This window comes from Drosophila ananassae, chromosome XR, assembly GCF_017639315.1.
Source record: "Drosophila ananassae strain 14024-0371.13 chromosome XR, ASM1763931v2, whole genome shotgun sequence".
In the NCBI taxonomy this organism is placed as follows: Eukaryota; Metazoa; Arthropoda; class Insecta; order Diptera; family Drosophilidae; genus Drosophila; species Drosophila ananassae.
Window position 1 is genome coordinate 7,991,973 of NC_057932.1, and position 18,036 is coordinate 8,010,008.

The 18,036-nt window shown below is 38.5% G+C and overlaps 1 protein-coding gene across 6 annotated transcripts in view; it reads right to left on the reverse strand.

Moving 5' to 3' along the window:
- LOC6499962 (zinc finger protein basonuclin-2) overlaps window positions 1–18,036 on the reverse strand; it is a 131,917-nt gene that overhangs the window by 18,355 nt on the left and 95,526 nt on the right. For 4 of the 6 annotated variants that reach the window (XM_032456021.2, XM_044717589.1, XM_001966638.4 and 1 more), the window contains exon 3: window positions 9,141–10,930. In XM_032456021.2, coding sequence (XP_032311912.1) covers window positions 9,141–10,835 — 1,695 coding nt within the window. In that variant the 5' untranslated portion in view covers window positions 10,836–10,930. Of the gene's footprint in view, window positions 1–589; window positions 752–6,679; window positions 7,300–9,140; window positions 10,931–18,036 lie in introns of those variants that run through there. The other 2 variants (XM_032456022.2, XM_032456023.2) reach the window with 2 other exon arrangements.

Below are 18,036 nucleotides of genomic sequence, written 5' to 3' on the forward strand. Positions count from 1 at the left end.
CTTAAAAAACACCAAAGTTATGCCAATGCTGAAACTTCTATGACAGCTATAGGATATAGTCGGCCGAACCTTATGAAATTTTGTAGATAAGATATTTTGCCTAAATATAACATGTGTGAAACGTCCCAACTCTCTAACTTAAAAAACAACAAAGTTATGTCATTTCTGATCAATCAGTTATATGGCAGCTATAGGATATAGTCGACCGATCTCGGCCGTTCCGACTTATATACTGCCTGCAAACAAAAGAAGGATGTCGAAAGTTTCAACTCGATAGCTTTAAAACTGAGAGACTAGTTTGCGTAGAAACAGACAAACGGACAGACGGTCAGACGGACAGACGGACATGCTTATATCGACTCAGGAAGTGATCCTGATCAAGAATATATATACTTTATAGGGTCGGAGATGTCTCCTTCACTGCGTTGCCCACTTTTGACCAAAATTATAATACCCTCTGCAAGGGTATAAAAAGAAACTTATGATTTTTACACGAATTTCATTTAAAAACTACAAAGGGCACATGTTAAACTGCCAGAATGCCATATAATTTTCAGATGACTTTTATACAACACAATCTTATACCTACGTATACTCCTATAAAACTCCTGTTTGATTTAACTAAGATATACGATACTTCCTTCAAATTTGTCAGCGATTTCAAATTTTTGCTTATTATAAACGGACCTAATAATATATGTAATATATGTAATATATATATGACAGTATCAGCCATGATTCCTTTTCAGAAATTGTAACGTACAAAAAGAAAACGATGACTGCGTTCCAAGTTGTAGTTCTAATGTCGAGGGTTTGGAGAGAAACAATGTTTTGATATTGAAAACATATGGAGACTTAAAATAAGATTTTAAAAAATTTGAACTGTGCGGAAAAAATAAAAAATATGCTAAACAATGTCATAGTACTGTCAATCCCCCCTTATTTATTGAAAATAATAGTACAGCCATAATAGAAAAATGCATTATTCCAGAATTGCATATTCTCATGGGATTTGTCAATCATATTTTTTGGAAGGGTTTAGTACCTCTTCCAAACCCCCAAAAATTGAATCTGATTTCGAAAAATTATCATGGTGATTGTTTTGAGGGCAACGACTGTAGAAAACTCCTAAAAGAGGACGGATCCCAAAATTTACAAAGACGTAGGGTCTCTCAGTATCGTGCCTTTTATAAACGCTTTCAAAGATATGAATCAAGTATTTGATCTTTTTTTCACATGCGGTAAAGTAGGGAAAGGATTAAAAACTGACTTGGAAAAGTTGAGCAAATCTCTTGATGCTCTGAATATAATTGAAGACATTTCTGAAACATTGCATTCAATTTATAGAAAATGGAAAAGGACTGGGAGATTAGTCGGAACAATGTGGAGAATCTCTTCAGCGCGAATTTTTGATCAATTAGGAAAGGTATAAAGTCAATTATATTCAAAGTGAATCGTAGAGATCTAAACTTCTTAAGGCAGCTGTAAAGTTTTCATCGCTTTATATATAGCTTTACAGCTTATACATAGCTAATATAGCTAACTGCATATTACTTGAATTCACACTTAAGCGAAAACAATACAACCAAAAAAAATTGATAAAATAAACTTAAAAAAAAACGAAAAAAAAAGAAGCCAAATAACCACTACATCCCCGTCGTTGGCTCTGGGTAATGCTCTGGGTAATGCTAACCTATAATATTGTTCATAATATGAAAATCACATATATACGTATAAATACGGGAAAAATATATATGCGCCCGAATATAACCAAAAAAACGTGTTTTTTTTACTTTTAGGTTAGAATATCTTAAGTCTTGCAAACCATTGCAAAACCATGCAGCCATTCTGAGCTCAGATTTGGAATCAAAGCACCAAAACCCTTCTAAAAAAATAATTTCGGGTCTGGGTTATACATTTTTCAAAAAATTTCTTTCGAAAATCGAGGAAAGCGAGGATTAGGAGAAAGTTCACGAGAAAGAGTGTTGCACAGATAAAGCGGTTAATATAAGCGATTTAAGATTGTTAGTAGAGCAAAGTGACATGATGTGGTAGAGACCATTGTAGTCCGAACATAATACCCTGAACGGATCGTGTTGGGCATATGTCGAACTACAATGGCTGAGGAGTAGAGGACGAAAGTTTCTAGTCCTGCTACTATGAACATGTTAATGATGGTAAGTTGATTAATAAAAGTCTACTACTTAATAAAACTAAGCACACCCATAGCTTTATTAACCATGGTAGATATATGGTCGGTAAATTTAAGTTTCAAATCTAATAGGACACCTAGATCGTTAACCTGAGTTAATCGCTCTAAGGAGTTCCCATAGAAGCTTTATGCTAAACACCAATTTTGAAGTTTATCCAAATCGGATTGAAGACTGGGCACTAGTGAATTTATACTGAAGACAAAGCTTAACGTCATCAGCGTACATAAGTACAAGTGAATAAGTTAAGGCAAGGGGCAAATCGTCAATAAACAGTGTAAAAAGTAGGGGTCCAAGATGGCTTCCTTGGGGCACCCAAGATGTTGCGCGGACTAAACGCGAGGTAACATCTTTAAAGAAGACACGATGGGTTCTCAAAGATAAGTTCTCGAAATCCAGATAAGAAGATTAGTTGGGAATCCCAAAAGGCTGAGTTTACTTATAAGAAGCGAATGGTTAATAGAGTCAAATGCTTTACTGAAGTCAGTGTAAATGACTTCTGTTTGTAAGCCATTCCGGAACCCATCCGTGATAAAAGATGTTAGCTCCAATAAGTTGGTAGGGGAGCGTCTTAAAATATGATTTCTCAAAAAGCGGATCAGATACGATTTAACGGTTTTCAGATTCTAAATCTGGAAGTCATTTGGAACAACTCCTCATAAAAATTGGAGCGGTACTTTATGGAAAATTCTACTTAGTCTTCAGGAGACCTGTGAAGAAAGAATGACTATGGTCGAGGCACAAACTTAATCTGCGAAGGTACCATAGGAGTCCAAGTGCCAAGTTTAAAAATACAGCAAGCCAATAAGAACACCAAAATATAAGTGTCTATAACTACTCTAAAAATCGACCGATTTTGCTTTAATTTGCTTTACAGATATAAATTTGCTTTAAAAGTAATTACTTTGGCATTAAAACTTTTTCAAAATAATTTCTTAAACTGGCAGTGCAAAAATATTCAATTTTTCGGGGTCAGTGGGGGTGTGGCAAACTTTATCTGCGTTTTATTTATATAAGTCATCCTGCAAAATCCTATACATCTATCTCTTATATACTATACTATAGTCTCTGAGATCCACGCGTTCATAAGAACAAACGGGCATGGCTATATCAACTTGGCTGTTCATGCTGATTAAGAATATATATACTTTAAGGGGTTCAAGACACTTCATTCTCTCTGGGACATACATACATATCTGAGGTGTGTTTGCAAATTAGTTTTTTTCGCCTTTTTGTAATTTTTATTTTTGAAATGATTTAAATGATTTAGTTTTGAAATATATATCATAAATATTGATTGATAAATATTGACTTAAGTGAAAAAATAGAATTCCAAACTAGGTATTTGGTTAAATCTCTGATTTTATACCCTTGCATAGTGTATTATAATTTTGGTCAAAAGTGTGCTATGCAGTAAAGCGACCCAATAAAGAATATATATTCTTGATTAGGATCTCATCCTGAGTTGATATAAGCATGTCCGTCTGTGTGTGGTTTCTACGCATGCAAGTCTCCCAGTTTTAGAGCTATCGAGTTGAAATTTTGCACACATCCTTCTTCTTTTGCAGGCAGTATACTAGTCGGAATATTCAATAGCTATCATATAGCTGAAAGACAAAAATTACAAAACTTTGGTTTTTTTGATAATATAATGTTGAGAATATAATGTTTTTAGAAAATGAAAAAACTAGTTTACTAGATAAAAAACTAGCCACACCCACGCGGTCAAGTACCTCAAAGTTAACAAGGGCTGTCCTAAACTGTCCTGAAAACTAAACAATGAACCGTTGTGTTATATCTCCTTGAGGTCAAACCAATCGATAGTATTAAAATCTCCACTACTTCGAAAACCCCACAAAAGGGAAAGGAATCATCCTGATTATACGGGTGGAGAATCATTGCCAACTTCTCCTCCTCCAGAAAAAAACACTTACTTATAGTTACCATTAAAGCATTGTCAATGCTACCAAGAATAGCGATGATCGCGTTAATCATCCAAAAAAGATGGGATAAACATTCATAAAAAGCAAAAAATATCTCTCAAAGTAACACAAACCGGTCCCCAAAAAGGGATAAAGAAGACAGCGAGCTGGAGGAGGCAACCATCCCCTATGAATGCAACGTTCATATTTGATCCCACAAATGAGCGCGCTGAAATGCCCACCGAAGCACCGAGTCCTTGCCTTGAAATCTTGAACGAACTTATAAGTTTGCGTACGTCTGGAAACATTCGCTGAAAAGACGGAAATGAGTTGACGTACTTGTATTTCGCCACGAGGTCCGTCTGTCACGATTTCACCAAAAAGATTGAACAACGAAGTTCTAAAGCTACCTTTCCATTAAGATCGATGAACTTCACTTATAAGATAAGGCGGCCCTTGACACCATGAACTAGATCTGCTCTACTCAGTACAAAGGGCTCTACGCGATAAGATGTCAGCTGTATTTTTTTTATGTAGGTGCCTAACGTCACTCCATGAACTGCGTTAAATTCTGAATAGTTGACATGCGGTTGGAGATGAAAAAGTTAAACCTCATTTCAAATCCAGGGTAAAAAAACTGCAGAGTCGTCCCAACAAACATACTTCCCTTTAAAAGCGCCTAGACTGACCACCTCTGCCATCACTCCCGCCATCAACTCAGCTATAGCAAGCACTAACTTTGGTAAAGTTAACGTTTTAAAGAGAAATACATGAAACTTCGAACATACGAGTCGGCACTCAGCCCGGCGAGCTGAAAATACACAGAATTTCCTGAAGTAAGTGACTGAACCTGCGGCAGATTTTCTGCCATTCCATGTAAAAAGTCTAAGATAAACGCTCATCCTAAGAAAGTTCCTCCCGACACAGCGTCTGTAAGAATATTTTCAGCGTAGTAATGACTGGACCAACTTGACCAAGCGGATCGCACAACCGCGCAACCTCGTGCTTTGTTCTTCTGGCTTCAATAACTGAAGAGCAGAAAAAAAAAACAGCAACTGAATAGAGGAAGGATCACAAGCCAGTCCTTACGTTTTCTGAAGTTAATGCCTTCATCAAATATTTAATAAGACTCTTGATTCTCTTCAGGCAGTCCAGCCAATACGCTAAGCTCATTGGAGCACCACATCAACACCCGAAAATCGGCTCTGGACCGGAGCGTTATTTCTTACAACCTCCCCTTAGGTATTGCCATCAGAAATAAGATCGTCGACGTAAAAATCTCGAAGCAAGATTTCGGCTCCTACTGCAAAATCTGCGACATCGTCCCTAACCAATTGGTACAACACAAGTACAAATAAATAAGAAGCCGGATTTTTTCCATATGTAACATTATTCAATTTAAAGGTTTCAGCACATCCAGAGGAAAATCTCGCCACAAAATTCACAGCAGGTGGCTGACGTACAAAGCCATCCTCACACAACGATACTCTTTACTTCAGAGCGGTACCGGATTAGAATATTGGCAGTGGCTACCAGCACCACTTCACCAAAACGATACTTGCGTGGCAGCGCTCGCTGCGGAAACCTCGGGAGAGGGCTGTTGGCCTTGGATGCCAGCTGAAGAGGTGTCACCAAAATGCAGAAGGCTGCGATGACAGCGTCCACAAGCACGGCAGCTTAAAGATTAAAGGTTTTACTTTGTCCTACCGTAGGATTTGAGGCGTATAACGTCGTCGTCAAATCCATGCTTTCCGAAGTCCATCATCTTTGCTCGAGGAGACTCGAAAGAATCAAGGAATCTGAGTCAGCCTGCATTTTCTTTTTCTGGGTCCTTGTGGCACCATCAACGTTCTTGAATGAAGAAGGAACCAGAACTTGAACGCATTCTACTGCCGGCAGATCCAGTACCTCATTTACATTAGCTTGAAAAATCAATCGGCGATTACTGAACCTTCTGTTTAGAAGCTCCAAGGCAATGTGAAAGTTCCTGTTCTCCAACCGACCTATAAATGGTTTGGGTGCCATGTTTAAGAATATATATTCTTGATCAGGATTACATCCTGAGTCGATATAAGCAAGTCCGTCTGTCTGAACGTTTCTACGCAAGCTAGTCTCCCAGTTTTAGAGCTATCGAGTTGAAACTTTGCACACATCCTTCTTCTTTTGCAGGCAGTATATTAGTCGGAATATTCTATAGCTGTCATATAGCTGAAAGACCGGAAATGACAAAACTTTGGTTTTTTTGTTAATATAATGTTGAGAATATGTTTTTAGAAAATGAAAAAAAGTAGCTTACTAGATAAAAACTAGCCACACCCAGGCGGTCGAGTACCTCATAGTTATCAAGGGCTCTCCACGCCTCCAACTTATTTTGGAAACAAAACAATAAACCGTTGTGTTATATCTTCTTGATGTCATATCAATCGAGAGTATTAAAATCTTCACTACTTCGAAAACCTCACAAAAGGGCAAGGAATTATCCCGATTATACGGGTCGAGAATCATTTCCAACTTCTCCTCTTTCAGAAAAAAACACTTACTTATAGCACTAACCATACAACATATAGACTTTTTATTTCATACAACGAAAATGAATGCAAAAATTTCTTGCGACAGGCCCCCGGAGGCCCAGAAAGAATCTTACTCTCATCTTACGCTGGTTAATCGCAGAGAAGCGCATCATCAAGAAGGTTCTTCCACGGTTAAACTGATCTTTATATGTATGCGTGCTCACACATTCACATACACGGTTTCATGTGTGTAAAGATTTGTGGTGAAGAACAGTAACTACTCCGGTGTCACCGGAGATGAAGAACATTTGGCCACTCCGCATAACCTCCACTAAGAGTGGGAAGCCTGCTAAACGCGCATTGAAATTGAGAGCGGGGGTAGCGTTGATCAGCGTTCGCAGGCTCGCAACTAGAGCAGCGAATGATCTCCTGGTCCACGATGCATCGGTGAAGTTGACGCGCAACATCCCACTCAGACAGCTCTTTGTGCGTGCTCTTGATGTACGCGACGATACCCTCCATTTTGCCAAGCCGCACGTTCAGCATTACTTCCAAAAATGTCTCCACCGCTTTCAAGGATGACAGCAAGTCTTGGATATCCTCAAAACGGACGTCGGCCCTTTGGCTCAGAAAGAGCTTCCTTACATGAGATGCAGACTAGAAAAACGGATTCATTTTTGAAAAATTAATTTATTTTATTTTGTTTATTTATTGATAGTTCACGGCCCATTGTACAACTGCTATATAAAGGTGAAAATATTTATGAACAATTAATTCTTAAGCAATTTTAAAGTATCGAATGCATTATGAATATGAAAATAGATGTTCAAGCATTGAACACGATAAAAATTGTAGAAGATCGGACCCATGTGAATAAGTGATTAACAGCATGGTTTGAAAGACGATCTCCTGCAGTCTATCCAAATATTTATGTGGTGCACTTGAAGCACTTAAGAAAGGGTCACATAGCATGTCAGCGTGCAGTCCGTTGATAAGTAGTTTTAAATAGATTTAAGATTTTCATGTATGTTTCTTGTAAGAGAATTGTAAGAAATAAAAACAGTTTTAAAAAGGAACTCATTGGAGTATCACGAATATTTACGGGGCTCCTCTTAACATAGATGTTAATATTTTGCGCACAAACCAAATATTGTTTTTCAATATTATATTTTAAGCCTGAATTATTTAAATTGGAAAATAATAATTAAATTATTTTTTCGGGCACAATCCAGTCGGTGTTCACCAAAATTTTAAGTTACCGAGCGTTTTCGGGTAACTGTAATTAATGTTCCGAATTTAATAAAAAGAGAAATTCTGTTCGATTTTAAGTTTACACAAGGATTTCATTGTTCGATTGTTATAGACTTTTTGTTGTGCGTTCCTACTAGGAACTACTGAACTAAGTTGTAAGGTTAGTTAAGTTAAGAATGATTTGAGGAATTATGAAAGAATTAATAGCCGTCGCATTTTGTTTTTAAGTAAAAAGAATGGAAATTTCCATTTTCAACAAAATTTTGTAAGAATTCGCCGACTATATCCTTACTACCATTTAGCGATTTTACCATAACGATTTAAAATGAAAGAATTAGATTTTTTAAAACGTTGGCACTTTTTACAGGACCAAACTTATATGTCCTTATAATTTTTGCTTGAATATAGCGAACGAACGGAAATATAATAGCTGAAGTGTTTTATACCCTTGCAGAGGGTATTATAATTGTGGTCAAAAGTGTGCAAGGCAGGGAAGGAGACATCTCCGAACCTATAAAGTATATATATTCTTGATCAGGATCACCTCCTGAATCGCTGTAAGCATGTCCGTTTATCAGTTTTAAAGCTACCGACTTGGAAATTTGCACACATCCTTCTTTTGTTTGCAGGCAGTGTATAAGTTGTAACCGGATCGGTCGACTATATTCTATAGCTGTCATATAACTGAACGATCGGAATTAACATAACTTTTTTGTTTTTTTAGCTAGATGGATGGGACTTTCTATGAATTCCATTTTGCGCAATCTAATCCGAAATTTCGAATAAAATTTCATAATTCTATAATTATAGCTGCCATATAAATGAACGGAAATGACGTAACCTTGATATTTTTCAAGTCTTGGGTTTCCAAAAATTGTATTAAAAAATTAATTCTATGGTGAAATTCTCATAAGGATCGGCTAACTATATACGATCCGATATATATATATAATAATATAAGCTTCTGTAGTTAGTTACAAGGGTATATCAGCTTCGGCTCCGCCCGAAGTTTGCTTTCCTTTCTTGTTAAATAAAGAATCTTAAGAATTTTTTTTCAAAATTTCTATCATTACTAATTGGTTATATAATAAAATGTTTATAAAGATCGACTAACTATATCCGATATTTATAGCATTTAATGAAACCTTTAACTTAATTACAAGGGCTTATTAAGGGAAAATGTTTTTTTTAGATTTCCTGACTTGTTTTTAATTTTTTTTTTTAATTAAATGCTGACATATACCCACCTCGAGTATCTCATCGTCATCTTCATCGTCCCCTTCTGCTTCCGCTTGTATTTTTTGACGTTGTACGTCAAAAATTCCGGAGTCGGGTACCATTCCGTCGTCTAAATAGGAGCGTTTCATATACTCCTGACCGTGCTTTAAGTCGATAGCTCCGGCCGCTGATGTAGCTCCTGTACCTGTACCACTCATTACAGTATGGTGGTGACGTAGATCCGGTGGGGGTGTTAATAAAGGAAAAGTGCCAAACGGAGTCAGACCTGCCATGAGTCCGTTAGGCGCTTGTAACAGAAGCGGATGTGGCTGGGCGCTACGCCCATCATGTGGAGAAATTTTCCGTCGTAAATGGGGAGAGTGAAGCTTTGGATTTGGATTGGCGCTGTGTCGATTTCTTGAGCGTCGGGAGCTAAACATCATGCTGCAACCATCCACTGTGCATTTGTGCATTTCACGCAAATGAACTGCAGAGAAGTGAATCTTCAGTGCGCCTTTGTCGCAGAAGGTCTTCAGACACACGTTACACTGAACCCTCTTTTTGCCAGTCACTGGGTTGATGAATTGAGTTCCCAAATTGGCCGGCATTGAGCCCCACTGACGTTTATTGCTGCCGCCGCTGGGTAAATGATTTTTTTTGGGGGCTAGCACCAAGCGGGTTATTCGTTGTGGTGTAGTACCCGGAATTGAGCCAGTGCCTGACATAGACCCTGATCCCGAGGCGGAGGAGCTGTCGGCTTTGCTTCCTCCACAAATTTGCATGCTGATAGCCTCCTTTTTTTCAGGAGCAGTAGAAGCGTGGATGTGTGGATGCAATTGGGATCCGGAATTCTGTGGTTTTGAAGACGGAACCGCCAGAGGAGGTGGTGGTGGTAAATGGTAAGCCATGGTCATAGCGCTATAAAATTGGTTACTGCGATGTTGGTGATGAGTTGAAAATTCTGCTGGACTGGGTGGTATCGGACTCGAGAAGGCACTCAGTGAGGCCGACCTGATCTTTCGAAAATCAAAGGGCTGCATACTTTGAAATTCACTCAAAGAATTTATTTGTGTGTCGCCTAATTTTTGCTGGAGCGGTAACGTGAGTCCGAGGGACTCACCACTAATCTGAATACCGCCATTTCCTCCTTCACCACCACCAGCACCACCACTGTCCGTTGGAGAGCCTGAACTACGAAAATAGCTAATGGAAAGCTTTTGGTGCAGATGGCTCTGTAGCTGTAGCTGTGCGTGGGCCAATTGAGATAAATTTACACTTATAGATTGCCTCGGTGACGTTCGATGCGTCTTCGATTGAAGTGGAGATTGAATAGAGTTAGATGATAACTGTTCTTGAACTTGTTGATGTATCGGTGTAGACGACAATGGTAACGCGAGAGGCAAAAACGGCGAGCTGCACCGACTGGGTGTCATCACCATGGATACAGAGTTGGACTTGGTGTCAAAATAGATACCCGAAGTGTCAGCGGAACTCAAACACCGGGCATGGTTAAATTGCGAGTTAAATTTATATAATTGGTAGGAAAGGTGGTCATGATTGATCAGTGGGTATGCGTAGTCAATTTGATTGCATTTCTGTCTTGTCAAGCCAAAACCAGAGTTTACTCGAGAATCTATATCGTGACCAATTGACTGTTGTTGAGGATGAGGGTGCTGATGCGACTGCGGATGCAAGTGCGTATGCTTCCACGGGCCAATATTCATTAAGTAGCAGCTCCCAATTAACTTTTTAATTTTCAGACTTTGTCGTCTAATGATGTTTACGCCGTGTTTACAAAACGTTGTTGCAAATTCGTGTACTGAAAATCAGAAAAAAACTTGAAAAAACATTGACAAAATACGTTTCACAAAGCTTTAAAAAATTAAACGAATGTGTAATATATTTTATGGGTCATTTCCTAATGAAAATATGTAAAATGTGGCCTGTAATACCCTTGCAAAGGGTATTATGATTTTGGTCAAAAATGTGCAACGCAGTGAGACATCATCGACCCTATAAAGAATATACATTTTTTTATCAGGATCACCTCCTGAGTCGATATAAACATGTCCGTCTGTCTGTCTGTTTCTACGAAAACTAGTGTCTCAGTTTTAAAGCTATCGAGTTGAAACTTTGAGCACATCCTTCTTTTGCTTGAATTGGAAAGGCCGTGATCGCTTGACTTTATCCTATAGCTGCCATATAACTGATTGATCGAAAATTCCATTACTTTGGTGTTTTTTAAGTTAGAGGGTTGGGACTTTCCACACATGTTATATTTGGTCAAAATACCAAAATATCTACAAAATTTCATAAGGATCGGCCGACTATTTCCTATAGCCGTTATATAACTGAACAATCGGAATTGGCTTAACTTTGTTGTTTTCAATCTAGAATGATGGGACTTTCTACGGATTTCATTTTGGGCACAGTAATCCGATTTGTAAATTTCATAAAGATCGGCTGACTTTAAAGATTCTTGGGGCTGTTTCCAAAATTTTTGTTAAATACTCATAAAGATCGGATAACTATATATGATCCGGTATATATATAATAATATAAACTATTACTAAACTGCAAGGGTATATGAACTTCGGCCCCGCCCGAAGTTCGCCTTCCTTTCTTGTTATACCCATGCCGAGGATATTAAACTTTTGGCCAAATGTGTGCAGTTAAAGAGACATCTCCCACCCTATAAAGTATATATATTCTTAATCAGGATGACCTCCTGAGTCGATATAAACATGTCCGTCTGTCTGTCTGTTTCTACGCAAACTAGTCTCTAAGTTTTAAAACTATCGACTTGAAACTTTCTACACATCCTTCTTTTTGTTTCGGGCAGTATACGAGGGTTGCTATATATATTTATGGCCTAATAATGAAAATGCGAATATTTATGATTAAAAATGGTTTTATTGTTTTTTAAAGTATTCTCAAGACTTTAAAAAAAAGCAAGACTTATAAGCTTTTGCAAGCGCTCAAACCAATTTTCGAAGCACTTTGTCCACTCCGATTGAGGCACCTCCAAAACATGGTTTTTGAACGCTTCAACAGCATCTTCTGGCGTCGAAAATCGTTGAACCCGCATTTTTCTCTTGATGTGCGGATATAAAAAAAAGTCATTGGGTGCCAAGTCAGGGCTGTATGGCGGATGACCCACCAATTCGACATTTTGGCTGGTCAATTCGACATTTTGGCTGGTCAAAAAGGCGCTGGTTTAAGCTGATGTGTGAGAGCTCGCATTGTCGTGGTGCAGAATGATCCGTCTTCTCTTGTTCGTTTTTCGAATTTCTCCGAAGATTTCAGGCAATCAATTTGTGGTGAACCACTCAGAATTGAGCGTCCTACGTTGCTCAAGCGAAACAGTCGCCACATGACCTGTTTTACCGAAGAAACAGGCCACCATTTGCATCGAAATGCTTGTTCCACGAACAATTTTCGTTGGATTTGGCTCGTCTTCGAAGACCCACACAGTCGATTGCTGTTTTGTTTCGGGCTCATAAGCTTAGATCCATGATTCGTCACGTGTGACGATCTTATAAACGTCTTTTGAAACACCGCGGTTGTATTTTTTTCAAATATTTTTTGCACCAATCCACACGAGCCTTTTTTAGAGCGATTGTCAAATTGTGCGGGATCTAACGAGAACAATTTTTTTTTACGCCCAGTGTCAATGCAATATCGAATGTATGCTGGTGGAAGAAATGCCCAAGGATGCCTCTATCTCACGGTATGTCACATGACGATCTTGCATTTTCAGTTCATGCACGTTGTCAATATTCTCAGAAACAACGACTGTTTTTGGACGACCTTCGTCTTCAAGCGAGCGTCGGCCACGATTTAATTCATTATACCAGTTTTTCACAGTGGTATATGATGGTGCTCCATCGCCATATAAAGATTGAAGTTCATCGATGCACTCTTGTCGCGTTAATTCACGTCGAAAGCCGTGAAAAAAGATGTTAATTCCATTTTCTGCCAAATTGTTTTTTTCAAGTCACTGTTAACAACACAAATTATGGCCGTACGTCAAAACATTTTGAGCACGTTTCTGCTAAAACATGTCAAACTTCCCAATGAAAACTTCAGATGGCGCCAGGCAACCCTTAGTATAGCCTAGGCCAGAAATATATATAGCAACCCTCGTATAAATTGGAACGGTCGGAATCGGCCGACTATATCCTATAGCTGGCATACAACTAAATGATGTGCATTGGCATAACTTTGTTGTTTTTTCAAGCTAGAACAGACTTGGTACAGACTCTCTTTTGAGCAACTGCCAGACTCTATTCAGATCTGCCAAATTTCATAAGGATCGGCTATATTCTATAGAGGGTAGAAGCAGCATAGGTAAATTTTACTCACATTTTTGACTGAGGAGAAATACTGATTACATTTTAAGAATTGTAAGACTTTATAAAAACAAACAAGGGCTTAAAGGAAACAATTTTTTTCTTTGAAAAAAATTGATAATGTGGTCACAAAATTCTTAATAAATATTTAGTAGCACATTATTTATTCGCGCCGTTTCCACTGCATACGTACAGCTCACCTGCCGTCCAACCGACCGAAGGACGCTGCCGCGTGACGTACGGCTCGAATCGCGAGAATAGATCCGAGATAGTTAAGCGAAAAGTAGGAGAAAGATATCACGAGGAAGAGTGTTGCACAGATAAGGCGGTTAATATAAGCGATTTAAGATTGTTAGTAGAGCAAAGTGACAAGATGTGGTAGAGACCATTGTAGTCCGAACATAATACCCTGAACGGATCGTTTTGGGCATATGTCGAACTACAATGGCTGAGGAGTAGAAGACGAAAGTTTCTAGTCCTTCTGCTAGGAACGTTAAAATTTAAGCGTGTTAGTAAATGCTGGCTGTCTATATTTCCATAAATAAGATTATATAGAAACATGACACCCAGCATCGTTCTACGGTTTGTTAAGTTGATTAGTAAAAGTCTACTACGATAAGAGGGGAGGTAAAGATTTGCATCCCAATTAAGTCCCCTAAGAGCAAAAGTAAGGAAGTTTTTTTGTACAGATTCAATGTGATCTTGGAGTACTCCATATTGAGGACTCCAGACACATGATCAAGAATCGGACGGACCAGTGATGTATATAACGTTTTAGTTACGTATGGGTCATTAAATTCTTTTGACCATCTTTTAATAAAACCAAGCACACCCATAGCTTTATTAACCATGGTGGATATATGGTCGGTAAATTTAAGTCTCAAATCTAATAGGACACCTAGATCGTTAACCTGAGTTAATCGTTCTAAGGCGTTCCCATAGAGAAAGTACATAGCCTGGTGAGGACTAGATCGGTAAAAAGACATGAGTTTACATTTCGATCCATTAAGCTTTAGGTTATTTGCTAAACACCAATTTTGAAGTTTTTCCAAATCGGATTGAAGTCTAGACTGGGCGCTAGTGAATTTATACTGAAGGCATAGCTTAACGTCATCAGCGTAGTGCAGCATAAGTACAAGTGAATTAGTTAGGGCAAGGGGCAAGTCGCTTATAAACGGAGTAATTATTGAACTACATAGGTGTTGCAAATGTGGAGTGATAAGTTTTTCAAAAAGCTTTGGAATTGCTGACAATTTAGAGATGCCTCTTTAATTTGCAGCGTCGGATTTTTTCCCTTTTTTATGCATCGGGATAATGAAAGATTCCTTCCACATAAGGGAAAAGATCGAAGTTTTCAGCGATAGATTAAGGAGTTTAACGAGCGGTTTGCACAGAGCCTCGGCGCAGTTCTTCAGAACACAGCCTGGTACTCCATCAGGGCCTGGCGAATACACGGGCTTAACCTTAAGAAGATCCGATAACACACCACTTTGATCGAAAGATGGGCGAAATATAAGATTGGCTGATTGGATATCATAAGTGTAAGGCTGAGCTGAGCTGCTGCTAGGTGAATACGTAGTTTGAAAAAGCTGTGCAAAGAGATCGGCCATTGCCTGATCAGTGTTCGCATAAGAGTTCTCAAACGTAAGCAGTGGGGGAAAAGATACATTTTTACGCTTAGTGTTTACAAAGTTATAAAACTGCTTCGGATCCTGAGTAAACTGAATCCTGCAGCGGCGAATATAACTCCTATAACATTCTGCGTTATGCACGGTGAAATTGGACCGAGCTAATAAGTATCTTGAATAACTAACTGTACAGCCAGATAATCTATATTTATTTAAAAGTCTAGTCATACTATTCTTTAAATTGATTAGATGCCTTGTATACCAAGACGGATTCGTTGAAGCGGACGGATATTTCCACGGCACACAAACGTCAAAAAATAAGTTTAAACTTTAAAGTGAAATAAAATTTTTGTAATGCGATGTTTATATCCTCACATGCCAGTAAATCAGACCAATCAAATTCCGAGATTTCATAAAGTCAGTCTTACGGAAGAAACGAACTTTATGAGATTTAAGTGTAGACTTAAGGTCAATCAAGGAGTTGTCTTCGATTGAAAGCTCAAGAGTGGGATGATATGGATCCTCAGGGTCAGAAAGGGGCAAAGTTCTGGAAAGAGTAATTCCATCAACATAAGTCCAACAGTCGACCTAAAGAATTTCTAACGTGGTTAATTTGCCCGAGTGACATATCAAACATGCCCACAGGGAAGTCGTGGTGGGAGTTAAGCTGTAAAGACGGTGAATTTTCAACATTTGAACACGGGATGAAGTTCTGGGATATTAAAGTCACCCAGAGCTATCAGCTGGTTACCATCAGACAGACGATCGAAAACCAAACGAATAGCGGACAAATTTTGCCAGAGTTCTATCAGATCTAAAAGTGGTGTACCTACTAGGAAAAACTTCGGAGCTTAAGATCTCCGGCTTTAACCAAGTTTCTGTAAATACAATAATGTGAGATGCAAAGAAAGAACTAACAGAATACAGTTTGGGAAGTTTAATACATAACCCTCTTGTATTCTGATAGGTAAGTGTTAGAGAAGACATTAGATTTTTAAAACGGAGGAAGATGAAGTGGAAGGTTGGTCAGTGGCCGTAACATGTGGGAGTTTTACACCCACAGGTTTGGTTATTTTTTTCACCGTACTTGGCTGATGTTCTTGGACGAAAATATTCTCTGGCCAAAAGCTGGCGGAACAAATCGTCTTGAACATCTGCAAGGGCACACGTATTTTGAAAGATGACGTGTGCCTGGTGTATGAATATTTAAATTTTGTAATGTCCACCACCTTTATGTCGGCTTTGGTTTTGGCTTTGATGTAAGCCGAGATATCAATCTAAGAAGTATCAGGGGCAAGCCGGGAAACAAAAATATGTTTCGATTGTGAGATCACCTGCAAGGGTTTTGGTGCCGCCGTAACTAATACAGCGGCATCAGTACGTACCGGGGGTCCGGACGGTTGCCCTGTTTGGTGACTGTTACAGGGGGTTGAATTATTGGGTCTGCGATCACTTGAAGCGATGCCACAGAGGACATATCGGACATTTGCTCATTAATCCTGAGATATTCGAATTTTTCTCAGGTCCGGCCCTTGGGGTGGCCAGAGATATAAGCGGCTGCATAGTTGTCGGCTGAGCAGGCTGAAGATTATTTGCCACAAGCACATCACTAAAAGAGGATTTCTTACGCTTTGGAGACTTGTTTAGTAGTTGAAGACTACTAAACTGTGTATCGAGCGCACAGAGTTGGTCATTGATTTTACGAAAACCACTAATCAACTCCTTGAATCCGCTTTTAGTCTGCCTCATGAACGATCTCATTTCGACCTGAACAGCCCGACAACCGTCACAGCAAAAGTGGAGTCCAGACCTACGTGAGATTGCATCCGAAACTGAGGCCGTGAACCCGGCACACTTAGCGATGGTAGGCTGGGAAGACGAGATTGTCTTATTACAAGACTTCAACGCACAGACCAATTTAAATTCCATAATTATTAAAAATTTAAATAATCAATTTATTAAAAATTATTAAAATTTCAATAATTAATTTATTAATAATATTTATGAACCTTGTGCCACTGTACCAGGGAAACGAAAGAGGGAGATTGAAGAGAGCAGTTAGGGCGAGTTAGTAAAATGCAAAGAATAGAGATAAGAATCTCTATTGAGCGAGAAATAGGAGCAATAGAATAGAAGTAACACCGTAAGAGATGAAGAAGCAGAGCAGGGCTATGTTTGGAAGAAAAATTTATAAAATTATTATTTTACCTCCAAATATATCACTGCACACGCGAAGTGATACGGATCTATGAATTGCAATTTGTTATTATTTTTATTTTTTTATGTGAATAGAAATAAACACCGATTGTTTATGGAAAGCTAATAAGCAAATTTTATGAAAACGCAGTGCGCACTAAAAAAAAACGTCGGTCCGCTTTGAGATAAAAAGAGAAAGATGAATTATTGATTGCCAATAACAACTGCGCAACGAGGCAACAAGGTGCTGGTTCCAACGTTGTATGAAGTTTTGATCTAAAACTTTAAGTTAGTTCTCAAAATAATTCCGTTGGTCGTTGGCATAGACCCAGGAACTATCTTCTTGACAACGGACCAACAATTTTTTTGTGGGATTGAAATCGACTTCCCAAGTCATTCGAATACGTTCACCTACTTTTCTTTAAGCTATTCTTCTAATATCTTTATAATATCTTAGTTATATAATAGTAATATGTCTTCTATTTGAAGATAGGAAATTTTTGTGATGAGTAATTTTGAATGGTTTGACGTGTCAGTTTCATACTTGGTACTCGTAGAGTACAAGAGTAGCTATTATATTCGTGTGAACGTATGTAACAGGGAGAAGGGATCATCTCTGACCCCATAAAGAATATATCAGCAACAACAGCTTTATCAGCATCAACAGCTGAGTCGATATAGCCATGCGTAGGAACGCATAGATCTAAGAAACTATGAGAGATAGAGCTACAAGATTTTGCACTCCTGTG